The 14,335-nt window shown below is 43.2% G+C and overlaps 1 protein-coding gene across 3 annotated transcripts in view; it reads left to right on the top strand.

The window, feature by feature from the left end:
- LOC138566713 (nesprin-2-like) overlaps positions 1-14,335 on the top strand; it is a 279,861-nt gene that overhangs the window by 244,212 nt on the left and 21,314 nt on the right. For all 3 annotated transcript variants that reach the window (XM_069644309.1, XM_069644310.1, XM_069644308.1), the window contains one exon: positions 12,033-12,129. In XM_069644309.1, the coding sequence (XP_069500410.1) occupies positions 12,033-12,129 (97 nt within the window). The remainder of the gene's footprint in view (positions 1-12,032; positions 12,130-14,335) is intronic.

Raw genomic sequence — 14,335 nt, 5'->3', positions numbered from 1 at the left:
TTCAGATCAATGACATTATTTTTTAAGTCAATCCAAACTGTTACAGATATTCCAATCGATTCCACCTCTGCACCTAATCAACTCAAGGGATATTGACCAGGTCGATCTACCTGAAGAGGGTGGGGATACAATTGCCTTTCATTTTGTTTCCTCTATTATTGCTCAATTAGTAAGAGAACAAATCGATCTTTTCAGAGCTATGAGTTTTTATGTCCATATCCTATACAATTCTTTGCAATTACGGACATTTATCTGCAACCAGATTCGAAAGACTGAGATCCTGAAACTGACTCATCCCCCGTGTTAATTTGAAACGATTTTGATATAGGTGATTATAGACTTGTGATTAAAAGTTGGCTTCCAGTTAAATAAACAAAAAGATTGGTCATGGCTTTCTTCCGCACTTGTTAAGAACACAGGGTCTTCTGCATCAAACACACGACTTTGTCTCCGGAATCCTCAAATATTATCCCTATTTGGAGTTTTAGTGCATACCATTCCACCCCTCTTGGAACCAGGAATCGAGGTGTCTATTTCTATTCTTTCTTATCCCCAAAAATCCTGTTATTCCTATACATATATTTGTAATACAGTTCCTCCCCTTATTTTTGCCACTTTCGATTTTCTACTTACATCCATGGCTCAGCTCGAGTCCCTTGGCATCGACTCTTCCACAATCGACCAGTTCGCCTTCAGTCCACGGAGCACCTGCGGGAACCAGACAGGAATTGCGTCAAAGAGGCACCCGCCAACTGATTCTTTTCACACATGTGCTTTTGCACACGGATCTCCACAGGAAGCTTTACTGTGTTCTGGCTAATGGCGGAATCAATCAAGAGTCTGAGAGTCTAGATCTAGATCTGAGGTCAATTAGACCAGAACTATCTTCTGCTACCAAAATGTCCATATGGTCTTATGCATCAAGCACAAGACTTTAGCACAAGCTACTAACATTTTTGTATCTTAGAATAGACATGCTTTTTGGTGTGCAATATTATTATGCTGCATGAGACGATGCTTACAAAACCTTTGCTTATTGAAGGCTACCAAGAGTTTTCAAAGGAGGTAAAGAAAGGTCTTACGGGTCGTCTCTTTGGTGGGATGGCCATTGATATAAAATTGGGTTTTACTGTGTCAATTATAGACACTTCCAGTGAGATACTTTTTGCTGTATGTTTACACACAGGGGACGTATCATCTAAGCAAGATTTCGTAATGATAAAAATCTATTGGAGTCCAGGTAATGTAAACTTGGATTTAGTTCACAAAGAATTGAACAAAGTTTTTACTGAGGGGCTTGGGAATGGATTCCAAAATAATATAGTGGTTTCAAGAGACTTCAGTGCTTCCTGTGTATGTAACCAATAGCAATACAATGTGGGACATTCCTGTTTCCCCAATTCTGACAATCCCCTCAGTAGGATCAGAGGCAAACTCTGGGTGGACGTCGTGAATTCCTTGGGTTTAGAATTAGTAATAATCCCCTTTGCGCCCCCTTTCACAAAGTCATATCCTGGAAAAAAGGGCTGATGTCTTCCCAGACAGATCATGTATTTCTTTCTAAATATTTATCCACAAAGTGTTTTCCGTTAGTAATAAATAAATGGCTTTGGAGATCATGCAATGATTTCATTAAATAAAAATACTTATTGTTGGGGTACAGATTTAATCCTCCCTTGCTTTTATTACACTTGTCAGAGGGGGTGGGGGTTGGGAGTACACAGTGGAATACTAATTTTGTAAGCAGATTTATGGCCACTTTTGAGAAAACTGGTCATTTGTTTAGCCTGGATATGTTTAATGTGACTCTCCATATGTGCCTCACTAAGATAACTGGAAAGTGTAGATTTGTACTAGGTAACTCTAAGGCTCATGTATTTAACTTTCTGATCGAGAAAGAAATAAAGGAAAAAAGAAGCCTTCTGAGACACACTAGGAAAGAATGAATCCATGATGAGCTCCTGTATATGACTAATAAGAAAAAGATCTGTCAGAAATACCAGAACTTTTGCAAAAGAAATTAAATGTGAGCTCTTTACTACAGATAGTCATAAAACTCTTCACTGTCTAGAGGGGGAAAATGTATTGTGTTCTAGCACCTTCAAGCGTCCCATGTGCTATATGGAATTACCAATAATGATCTTGGACCCAAATAACTGGATAGGCTCAAAGAATATGGCAAAGTACTACTTTATTATCTTTATTATCATCTAAGATGTCATCCTACGTGGCAAATTAAAACCTATTGAAGGGAGCCATTGGTTTAAGGGAACACACATTCCTATAGTATATATAAGTGTTAATAACTTCATTGTCATTGACTACCGCTTATCTGGTGGGCACGCCTCAAACTACCTCTAAATATGTACAATACTGATTACAACAGAGAAAATGACAGCAGGTTGGTCTTTGCAACATTGTATAGCATATTGCTACATAGACCCTCTGATTGGTTGGCATGCTTTCCCAACTATGGACTTTCGGACCATTAGCAGCACGTAAACAAAACAAACCTCAGGTGCCACAAGCAGTGTCAGGCTACTCCCCACGTTCCCAATTAGTCCATAGTCTCATCGGTCAGGTCCCAAGCCAAGGCTTCTCCTTTGTAGTTGACCTTGAAGCCTGCTCTCTGCTCTGGGCCATTCAAGGGAGTGTAGGCACGCTATTATCTCTGTTTAGGCTTAATGAATAGCCCTCGTTTTCAACTTCTAAATCACTTGTGAGGAGGCCACACATTTGCCCATCTCGATCTTCAATTTACTGCTATTTGATTCAATTGAATTGGGTGTTATTACCCTTCTTGGCCTCTAGATACTTGGTCACTCGATCTTACATGGGTTTTCCACATCTTTAATTGTCTAATACTTGGCTCTTGCAGATATATTCTCCTTCACTTAATCTAAGAGAAATATGTGTTACGTAAATGGCTTATCCTTTTGACTCCCATTGTGCCTTGCAATTATTCCTTAAAGTAGCATAATTTATCCCAGGCCAATAGACTCCTCTTTATTCCTCACACAAAGCAGTTTTTCCAACGTATCCTGATTCTACAACCCTGGTCTGTCTCCGAGATAACTTGAATGGTTTTCATACGAGTCCGGCGTCCATCTTTCCATCATGGCCGCTCTAGCCAAGTTATGTTTTCCTCTGCAACAAGCTTCTATATGTTTCATCTACCTTGCATTTCGGCGTATATACATTTATTAATCATCAGGTTACTTTATCTTCTTTGCAAATATGATTTACTCATATTCAATTACATGTTTCTCTTGTTACTTCCGTTAAATCCTTATTCTTTGAGTATTTGCATATTGTTTCAGTAAGTCTCACTATCTTTCCTGTATGACGTCAGTCTGCTCTTGTCAGATTTCACTTACACTCTATGATGTCCAATGGTGTGTGTAGACGTCCTTCCATCCTCTAAGTGCGAGGGTACATTCAATACGGTTGTCTGAGTGCATATGGTCTCTCATACACTCGATGCAGTATTGGGATGATACCTGGTGTCCTACATAGGGCTCTTTTCCTACTGTTCAATATGACAGAGGTGAGGGGGCGGGTGCTAGGAATAACATGTCCACCTGCTCCTCTACATTATCGTCTTTCTGGAAGATCACTAATAGTTCAATCCGTACTAATCAGACCGGGCATAGAAATCTGATTGAAGAAACAACATGGGTATCCTACTATAATGAAATTAACGCTCCCATGGAAGTTTTGAATACCAACTTTAATATTTCTCTTGTAAATTTGGGTAGACAGGAAGGAGGTTTTCCCGTAGAAGACATTTTGTTATGCCATTCTTAAATCAAAGGCATCAATAGCTCCTGGTGCACATTCTCTGGCCCTTATCACCATCCAATTTGACCCTAAACCTTTGTCAAAAAACTTGTGTAGGCCATTTAATGATATTATTAAAAACAATACCCTCTCTTTGAGTTGGCATTTAGCTTACATAATTCCCTTGTTTAAAAAAGGCAATTGACACAACTAGGTAATTTATTGCCCTATTGTGATACAGGATGCTTCCAGTAATGTCTTTGTATCACTTCTGATGAATGAACTGGAATTTCGGGTTGATAAACTTGGCATCCGCTGAAAATTACAAGAGGGATTTTGGAAGTTATTGGGAACATCCCTAAATGGTACCGTTTTTGCCCATTATCATGTATCTGCATGAGAGAAGAATGGTAAAACTATTTACATTGCTAGTGTGGATATGTCCAATGCCTTTAATTGTTTCCCAGCAACATTGGATTCTGTAACATTGCACTGGCTTGCCTTTGCAGATGCCCTATTATTGTTTGAACGTAGGCCTCTACATCTGCAAAGGAAGCTGGAGGCATTTACTGTTTATGCAACAGACAATAATCTTTAAGTAAATGGGAACAAGTCCAAGATTGTTATATAGACCAACAAGAGAACTACTCCTAAAAACCATCTATCGGACTCTGGGAGACCTTAAATTAGAAAAGATCATTAACATTTCAAGATGAAACCTCTTTCAGCCCACCTTAAAAGAGTATATGAAAGCTTTGGTAAGTTTTCTTTACTGCCATTATTGAAATATTACTCAATGAAAATTGTTGGTGTGATTACATACTGCATTGATGTTATTCTGCTTGATATGGTGCCTTTTCCTAATTCATTAGAAGGCACCAGCTGGAGAAAAAATACTGGGATTAGCACCTCTGTCGCCAACTGTGTGATAAGATATGAACTAGGTATTATATATTTGGAATGTGTTGTTGCTTGGAGAAAAGTATCTCTATACACCAAAATGATTAGTCCTCCAGCCAACTCACTTTTCAAGGATATTAAGAAGGTGATTGACTCTTCCCCTTTCTTAGTCATATTTGTTGAAAATAGGATCCGATGCATGGGAACTGATTAATAGCCCCTCCAAAACTAAGAAAAGAGATATTGGAGAGTTTCGGTGCAACAGCTTAAATCATACTCTCTATATTTGGAATATTCCTAACTCTTTGGGAAACTGAACTAATTGTCTAGAAACAGATACCTTTTCACTTGTAATATAGCTAGGTCCTTTTACATAAGATTCTAATTGAACTAGGTTCCCACTCTGGAATGTCTCGCGGCCACAATGGGCTTTAGTAAAGAAGAAAGACCGGATCTATGTGATCACTGCGCATCCCATAATTTGGAAGACCAAATGTCGAATCCAAAAACGGCAGCAAGCAGTGATCACATAGATCACACTTTCCTGCACCCCCCCTACCCAAAACCCTTCTAACCATATTCACCTTCTGTCTGCTTACTTACCTTCTGTCTTGTGCCGCGACTCGCCCGTCAACACTGCAACCAAGTGTTTCCTATCCCAAAAGTGGATAGGGGCTTCCGTTGCAGGGTAATTGTTTCCTCTTCTTTTTCTCCAAACTTTATTTTTCCCTGCCATCCGCCCCAATGCATGCAGGGGATACCCCTGCAGCCCCCAAACTCATATTACCGTATAGGGGAAGTTGGGGACACCCCCACAAGCCCCACTCCCCTTATTCGGTATTATGGTATTTAAAATTCATTTTCTGCCGAATGCGCATTAAATACGCATTCAGCATTTTATTTTCGTAGTAAAGGAGTGATACCAAAAGATCTTTGCATGGTTTGTGGTATTGTTGATGTATGTGAAACAATAAAACATTTAGTTATCTACTGCCCCGGAAAGCGAATTTAAGACACTTGTTTTTTGAAAACTCTGTCAACCCTAATTTTCCTCACTCTGGTGAGAGACTGTGGAATAGACTATTGTACGGGGAACATATTGCCTTGCTACTTGCACTATTTAGATTTTTTTTTAAATGTATGATCTGTTGGAAAATGTATATTCTGTAAAGAAAAAACTGTAGACGATCTAAAGTTTTTAACATTTAGGTATTTGGTATCTGTTGGGATTTGTATTCCATTTTTATGAGATTTAATATAATTCTATTTCATGAATATGTTGTATAATGTATTTATTTGTGTAAGGATTGTGCAGGTCTCTTTCTAGGTGTTCTCAGCACAGAGGCATTTGTGATAAGATGGAAGCATAGTGGTGCTAGAATGCATTGGCAGGGCTGTGGGATTTGAGTCGGTTGTAGAGGTGTAGAGCCCTGATGTTTGTTGGGAGGGGTTTTCATTTGCCATGTATGGGTGGCTTGCTTGGTATGAATATTGTGTTTTTGGAAGGCAGAATATGATTGTGTTACTGCAGGGAGTACTGTGAGCTGGCTCAAACCTCACACTAACTTGCTTGATGGTTTGCTCAGTGAGCCTGCTGGCCCTTTACATGTCAGGGAAATGCCTGTCTGGGCAATGAAGAGTGTTCTATGAAGAGGGTTACATAGGGTGAGGAGTACAAAGCATTAAAGGTGGAGTGTGGATTCTACAAAGTGCCCCACAAAGCTGAGTGCAGCATCCTTTCGTCTAAAATGGTGCCCCAGCTGCAGGAAGGTGAAGGAAGGCCGGCATTGAAAGAACGGGGTTCAGAAGGTAGGATGGGCTCCAATAGTGGGCACAAATTTCATTCTCCGAACCCTACATCTGGCCTAAGGAAAGAGACCCTACAAACTAAAGGGGACACACATTTATTTTCTAGGAGAATTTCCTTTAGCCCACAAGAGGCTACCAGGCCAAAGTCGGCAGGATGTTTGCACTATTACACTAATGCATACCTTAAACTAAAAAGTTAAGATGAAATTCAGCAAAAGCCATGGTTTATTGTACCAGAATGCAAATTGATGCAAGAGACAAAAGAAATCTCATGTGAGCATTCAAGATAAGCAAAAATAGGGTTGTGATAATGGCACCGGCCTGTAGTCATCTTTTGAAAAGGGCATGCAGATTGTACGGTGTAATGTGGCAAAAAACATGAAGTGCTTAAAAAAAGCTAATCTATTTAAATGTTTACAAGTAGACATTATAGAAATAACTTAGGCAGTTTAAAAAGAAGGGGGTTATTTTGTGGGTTAGTGTGTTGCCTTGGAATATTGGATTGCTAGCTAGAATTGTGTGTGGGCTTTGAGCCCAGATGTCCTTCTGACGGTGTGACGTATTCGAACATTCACACTTGTGAGGAAGTCTTGTCACAGGCAATTTTCATTCCCCTTGTCTATTCTACACTAATTGTTCTGTGTCCTCAAGAGGCAGTGGAACCCCTGAGTGCTGCCTTTTCAGGGGCAAACTAGCATGGCAGGAGTGAGGGGACAAACTATGGAAACTGTCCTCTTTTTAAGGGAATCTTAGTCTCGCTGTCTAACTAGACTTCCACATGGCCTCCCAAGTTCTGCGACAAAACCACTACAGTAAAAGGCTTACCGTGAACAAGCAGTAATCTTTAATGCATCAGACTGAATAGCAGTAGCTTCAGTCAGGACATTTTAAATAATCCATAATAATATTACCCAACCAAGTGGTATACATTTATCAACTGTGAAAAAAATGAAAGAAAGATAGTTCAGACATATATTCGGATGTATGGGCACAAAGATCTTTGGGGATCTACATATAGGTGAACCCTCTTAATTGGCAGAAATGCTCCCTCCTCTTCTGCACAAAAGTAATCAGCATGCAAGGAAACTGCTGAATATGGACATTCTAAAGCTAGTAATGTGGACCAAACATAATCCACTTCTTGCACATCTCATTCCCACTTATAGCACACTCCTGTTTTATTTTATTGGTCATTTATAACCCGCTTAATACCAGCGAGTGGTTTCTTAGCCCGGGATTAGGATTTGTACTTGTGTTGCGTTGTCTTACTTCCAAGACAAACGCGTTTCCCCTGAGCTACCCTTCCTCCCCGAGATTGATACGCTATATATACGAGTACAGATGCTGAAACATAGTACCCAGTTCTCCTTAGGCCAAAACCTGTCTATGCCGCTGATGGGAGCTCCAATGGCACTGCAGTCTCGAAATGCGCACTGGCTCCGTCCAGTTACTAGCCACTGTTTTTTGCTCGATTTTCCTTGAAAGCTCTTAGAAAGTTAAGCATAATCCATGCTGAAAGCACCTATGCAATATTTATATTATCTTAGGGCCTATCCTTCCAAAAGCAAGGAGGGACTGTCAAATCTTAAGATATGCACAAGATGTCACGGGTCCCCACTAGGGGTGCCCTTGTGGCATAAAGGTAGCGCCTCACCCATTAACAACTATTCAAAAAACAAAAGAGGGAGAAAGGGAGTGGCGAGAGGCTGCTTTGCAGGAGAAGATGGGGCTCTTTGATTTTGCCCCCACATATTTACACTTTTAGCCAAATTTGTATGACGTCTACGATGAGTGTCACAATTGTGTTTCCCTGGTTCTGAGGCTAGTTCCTAAACCTCTGCACCCTCCTTTTGATGGCCTGGTCCTTATCTGCCTATCTGAGACACCCAGGCTATTCATGCTCTACAGCTTTACCCTTGCCGCCCTACTCGTGGCAAATCCCCTCTACATATGTCCTCCCTTTCTTGACACAGAGAGGTGTCCATGGGGGTGCATGGATTCCGGGGCATCGCGAGTGAGTATAGGGACTCTTGAAGCCCGAGTGGAGAAAGCTGGTACACTCATGGACTTCTTATCTTAATAAAACATATAGAGTGCAGCGTAAGCCCAAAGGCAGCTTGACGCTAAAGCTAAAGAGGTAAGGTTGCACCAGAACAACAGGAACTAAAAAAAGATAGGTATTCAGCACCTGGCGGAAAGGTAGATGAGCCTCGATGTTGCATAAAGAAAATGGAAGTAGATTCCAGGCCTTAGCTGCAACCACTGAAAAGGCACGCCCGTCCACCTGGGCAAGCCTAGCCCTCGGAGGCTGGATGGTCTTCAGAACTTGTGAGCGAAGTGGCCTGACAGTTTTGTAGATACAAAACCTTGCCAGAAGAAATTCTGCTCCTGATTTACAGAGAGCTTTATGAACCAAGCACAAATACTTGAATCTAATCCGTGCTCAACAGGGAGCCAGTGAAGTTGATGCAGAAGCGGGGTCATACGGGCACCGAAAGGAGGGTGAAGAACAGCCCTGGACGCTGCATTTTGCAGTAGTTGAAGACACTGAAGCACATGTCACGGAAGGGCGAGATATAAAGCATTGCAATAGTCAATATTGCTAATAACCAAAGAGGAGACCACCGGTGTCTGGAACTTCGGGGGATACAGGGCCGAACCTTCGAAGAATCCAGAGTTTAAAGTGTCCTTTTTGCAGACAAGAGAGACCTGACCTCCATAGACAAAGAGGCCGAGATCTTGACACCTAGGTCTTTCATTGAAGAGACCGGACGGGGAAAAAGTCCAAGACTCTCTGGCCAAAACTCAGGGGTCCAAAACTGAGAGTGCAATACAGTAGCCACCACCAACACCTCAGTTTTTTCTCCATTGAGCTTAAGCCAGTTCGAGGCCATCCAGTCACCAATGGCCTGCAAGCAGTTCATCAGTGGACCCGCTGTCTCTGGTTCAGTTAAATCCAACCACACAATGATTTAAGTATCATCGGGATAGGAATAGCGCAAAAAGCAGAAAGCATGAATTATACTCAGAAGAAGTTGAATATAAAGATTAAATAGGGTAGGAGACAATGAGGAGCCCTGAGGGACTCCACAGAGCAACGGGGCCGGCTGAGAGCAAAAGGGGGGTAGTGAAACAGATTGAGAGAGCCCCATCAAAAAGGAGGAAAACCAGGCTAAAACCTGGCCAGAAAGACCTGCCGAGGTGAGCCCGGTGATCAGGGTAGGGTGGTCAATGGCGTCAAATGGCGCTGATAAATCAAGCAATATCAGGGCCCCCAGCCCACCCTGGTCCATCATGCGGGTCAAGTCATCCATAACAGAGACCAGGACCAACTCTGTAACCCGCCCAGGGCGCAAACCAGATTGAAATGGGTCGAAGAAGTTAGACGACTCCAGAAAAGTGCTAAAATGAGGGGACACCAGGGATTCAAGTAGTTTTGTAAGGCAGGGAAGCAGAGAGATAGGTCGGAAGTTAGACAGAACTGTAGGGTCCAAGCCTGGCGAGTATGATCCCAGAAGAGAAGGAGTTATTAACAGCCTCAGTTGTGAAACAATATCGTCAGAGATGTTCTTTAATACAGAGAGCGGGATGGGATCATTTGGTGAAGCTGACTTAAGGCTGTTGATTGCTGCCAGAACGTCCTTGTCTGAGATCATTAGAAAAGAGGACCACTGAGCAACCAAAGCAGCTGCCGCAATGGATGAACAGGAGTGGGGTACAGGCTGCGCCTCCTGAGAACGGGATGTGTCAATAACTTTGCGGATGGTGAGGGTAGAATGTGGACTCTGGGTCTAGAGTGGAGGAAACACGTGGTTCATGGACAATGGATGGAGGGAAACCTGCCTCCAACCTTTTGCCCAACCCACTGAATGTTTGCACTCTACCTACACCCACCCTTGCGTCATTCCTTGCCCCATACTACCCAACCTGAAACCCACCCTCCTTAACCTCCTGCTTCTCTGCCCCAATCCCTTTCTGAACCCAAACCATACTCCTCCTCGTACCATTGTTTACCCTGCACTGCCCTGCCTGTAATCCATCCCACCTACATCCCTACCCACATAACATACCACCTCTTTCTTCCTGCGCCCTGCCCACTCCTACTCCACTACCTCCATTCCATCTAACCCTCCGGGAATCCTCTCTGCCTGCATGTACACAGACACCCCTCCTTGATCTACCCTGGCCTGTCTGCAATATTCACTGGACGCTCCCCTTCCAGCTTGCACCACTCCCTGAATTCCTTCCTCTCATCCCACTATTCAGAGAAATGTACAGCAGTTGAGCTCTCTCCAGCTATGTCCCAATATGTCCTTCCACCATTGGTGTATGCTTCCTGCAGTAATGACTCTGTGCGAGCTTCCTGCCCAGGAACTCTCAATATGTGCTCACTCCATCAGTGCATGCTTCCTGCAGTAATGCCTCAGTGCGAGCTTCCTGATAGGGAACTCTGAAAATGCCCTTCCTGCATCAGTGTATGCTTCCTGCAGTAATGCCTCAGTGTGAGCTTCCTGCCAGGGAACTCTCAATATGCCCATCCTCCATCAGTGCATGCTTCCTGCAGTAATGCCTCAGTGTGAGCTTCCTGTCAGGGAACTCTCAATATGCTCTTCCACCATTGGTGTATGCTTCCTGCAGTAACGCCTCTGTGCGAGCTTCCTGCCCAGGAACTCTCAATATGTGCTCACTCCATCAGTGCATGCTTCCTGCAGTAATGCCTCAGTGCGAGCTTCCTGATAGGGAACTCTGAAAATGCCCTTCCTGCATCAGTGTATGCTTCCTGCAGTAATGCCTCAGTGTGAGCTTCCTGTCAGGGAACTCTCAATATGCTCTTCCACCATCGGTGTATGCTTCCTGCAGTAATGCCTCTGTGCGAGCTTCCTGCCCAGGAACTCTCAATATGTGCTCACTCCATCAGCGTATGCTTCCTGCAGTAATGCCTCAGTGCGAGCTTCCTGCCGGGGAACTCTCAATATGGGCTCACGCCATCAAAGATCTCAGCATGCAGTTCCTCCTTCGGTGCCCTCAATGTGAGCTTCCCAGAGCAATGCCATCTGTGTGATTAGTGTAAGCATCATACATTGGTGTGAGTTCGCTCCATTAGGGCCCTCACTCCAAGCTTCCTCCTGGGGCACTGTCATGATCACCTCATTGCACCCGAGACATTGGTATAAAATTTCCCCAGTGGTACCTTCTCGAACAGTCTGCTTAATGTCCGCTTTTTCAACACGTTCAAGCTTCATGTAGTAGTGGCCAAAGTGTAAGCTTCCGCTATCAGCGTCCTCGTTATTAGCTTCCTACTGGACTGTGGCCTTTTTCAAGCAAGTCCCAAGTTTGAAATGACTTGAGCAGTGCCCTAAGTAGGATCTAAATCCAGCTGTGCCATCGTTGTGTGCCTTTTCTGTGGATGTGGGGAGCTGAAAGCATTGGGCTGTAGGTGGCACAGAGGAAAATGACGGTGTGTGTGGGGGGGGGGGAACAAAGGGATCTTTGAAACTGGCCTCTGTGTCCTGAATTTACCCAGGAGTCTATTTTCCCTCCAGGATCTTCCTAACGTTAGTCAAAGAAGTGATGACATCTTCAACGCCGAATCTAGAACAGCCCCCAGCGGCGATGGGAAAGATCTACTCTGCTGCTCAGGTTGGTGCTTGCCATCTCTCTCCATTTACTCTGTTACAGTAGCTGTTTAGCTGAAGCACCACTCTGAAATCATAACTTCTTACCCTATGAAATGTACTCTGATCTAGTACAGGGTCCGTGTGGTTCAGAGTACTTCGTATCTACGAATTCCTTGCAAATAAGTTTCTGACATCTGCTAACAATATGCTGGAATTAAATTCTTGAAATTCAGAAGAAACCATGAAGACAGTGCTTTGTAAACCTTTCATTGCAGGGACTTCAGCATACAGACTTGCACATGGGGCCTAAGGGCAGGGATGCCATTGCCTAGGGAATAGACTCTCTCCCCTATGGTCGCAACACATGAAAGCGCAGGATGGTGGTTCTGTTTGAAGTCTTTTATGATCACAAGTTTGCGTCACCGGGAAAGCCACCCCATTAATAATATGTGGTTTTGCTTTGTTGTCACCTCACGTTTGTTTCCTTGCATCCTCAATGGTTCAAAGGTAGTCCACCTGAAGAATAATGCCTCAATGATGCGATTTGCTGAAGCGTAAAATGGGCATAAATAATCAAGAGGCATCTTTGATTTAAAAAAATTATCAACTTCCCCTAAATGGTTTACAAAAACTATATTCTCATAGGGAATTTAGTGTTTGGTCTGAAAATGCAAACTATATTCAAATCAAATGTCAGGGACAATGTCAACTAAGTAAATATAAGAAATCATATAGGCTTCCTTTTCACTTACCAAGTTCTTAAATACACTCTCGCATTCAGACTTTTCGTATTTACTATTGAACTGTCTTCCAGGTCCTAATTTCTATTAGAACACCAAGTGGTTTTTCCAGGAAACTGATTGGTCAATCTGCGAAATTGATTACAGCCCGTAGTTCGGGTTACCTTTACGTACCTGAACACTGTTCTGTCGGCGGGCAGGGAAGCCTGCAAAAGTGGATGCGTTGGTCGGCGTATCATTTCGGAACGGAAAGAGCTAACTTTCCGTTCCGAAATGCACGTTGCAAGACCAACGTTTCCATGTAGGCACGCCCAGGGAAATGAAACTGGGAAATGAAAGCAAAGGAAACGCTTTGGTAGCGTTTCACATAAATAAAAAAGGGGGCTGACATAAGCTGCACTGCAGCATTACAGGGAACGTGTGAAAACGTTTATTTTTAGCAGTGAAATGAAATTAAATGTTGCGTGCACTTCTGGACGTGCAGTGGAGCATGAAAGTGCCAATGGACACGAAGGGCACAGAAAGGTATGTAAATTTCCTGTTACTTTTATGTATGGGCAGATGTAGCTGGCAGATGTAGCTTGCAGATGTATATGAACTACATGTTTGTGTGCAGTAATTGGTACCTAACATTTGTGTAGTGGGGGGGGGGAGCACACCTGAAGTAAACTTAATTAGAGCAGGGGGCAGCCATACCCACACCAGATTCCACTTTAGTATGATACTCCTCCCACCCTAGTACCTTCCACCACCCTATAAAAAAAAGGAGACATGTTTAATTGAAGTACAAAAAATGTCTGCAACATTTATTTTTCATTTTGCAATTGTTTGTACTTCAATTAAACATGTCTCATTTATTCAACTTTAATTAAACAGTGAGGGTGTTCTAATAGCTTTATAGACCTGCAGCGAGGGCCATACCGGGCGTTAAGGTCCCTCATACCTCTTTAAAGGCCCTCGGTTTGCTCAGCCCATTAACTCGGTCTTCAGGGCCCATAACGCCCAGTACGGCCCTTGCTGCAGGTCTATACAGCTATATTATTTGCGGAGGAAACGGGTGACTTCAGGTTTCGTGAGATCAGCCAGCATCATGCCAGCTCTTATGTATATGTAATGGCCACGGGTGTCTTCTTTATACTGCATGCACTCTTTTATACATTTTAAGTGTTTCATGACTTATTGGCTCTCTGGGCTTCATTGCGCGTCTTTGCCCTGGGATGTCTGTCCGGATTGCATATGTGGCATTCTTGCTTACATGAGGCATTCACCCTGTAGTAGTGTAGGTGAGTTTACACAGAAGTTACATTATTCATGGACGTATGGCTCTGATAGTAGGCATGTTCCCGTCACAGAGAGGTCGTGCACGTATGGCTCTGATAGTAGGCATGTTCCCGTCACAGAGAGGTCGTGCACGTATGGCTCTGACAGGCATGTTCCCGTCACAGAGAGGCCATGCACGTATGGCTCTGATAAGGCGATACTACTGCC

Source organism: Ambystoma mexicanum, chromosome 2p, assembly GCF_040938575.1.
Source record: "Ambystoma mexicanum isolate Mex_15411 chromosome 2p, UKY_AmexF1_1, whole genome shotgun sequence".
Classification (NCBI taxonomy): Eukaryota; Metazoa; Chordata; class Amphibia; order Caudata; family Ambystomatidae; genus Ambystoma; species Ambystoma mexicanum.
Note: the sequence above shows the minus strand (reverse complement) of the source record. Positions and strands in the feature narration are given on the sequence as shown.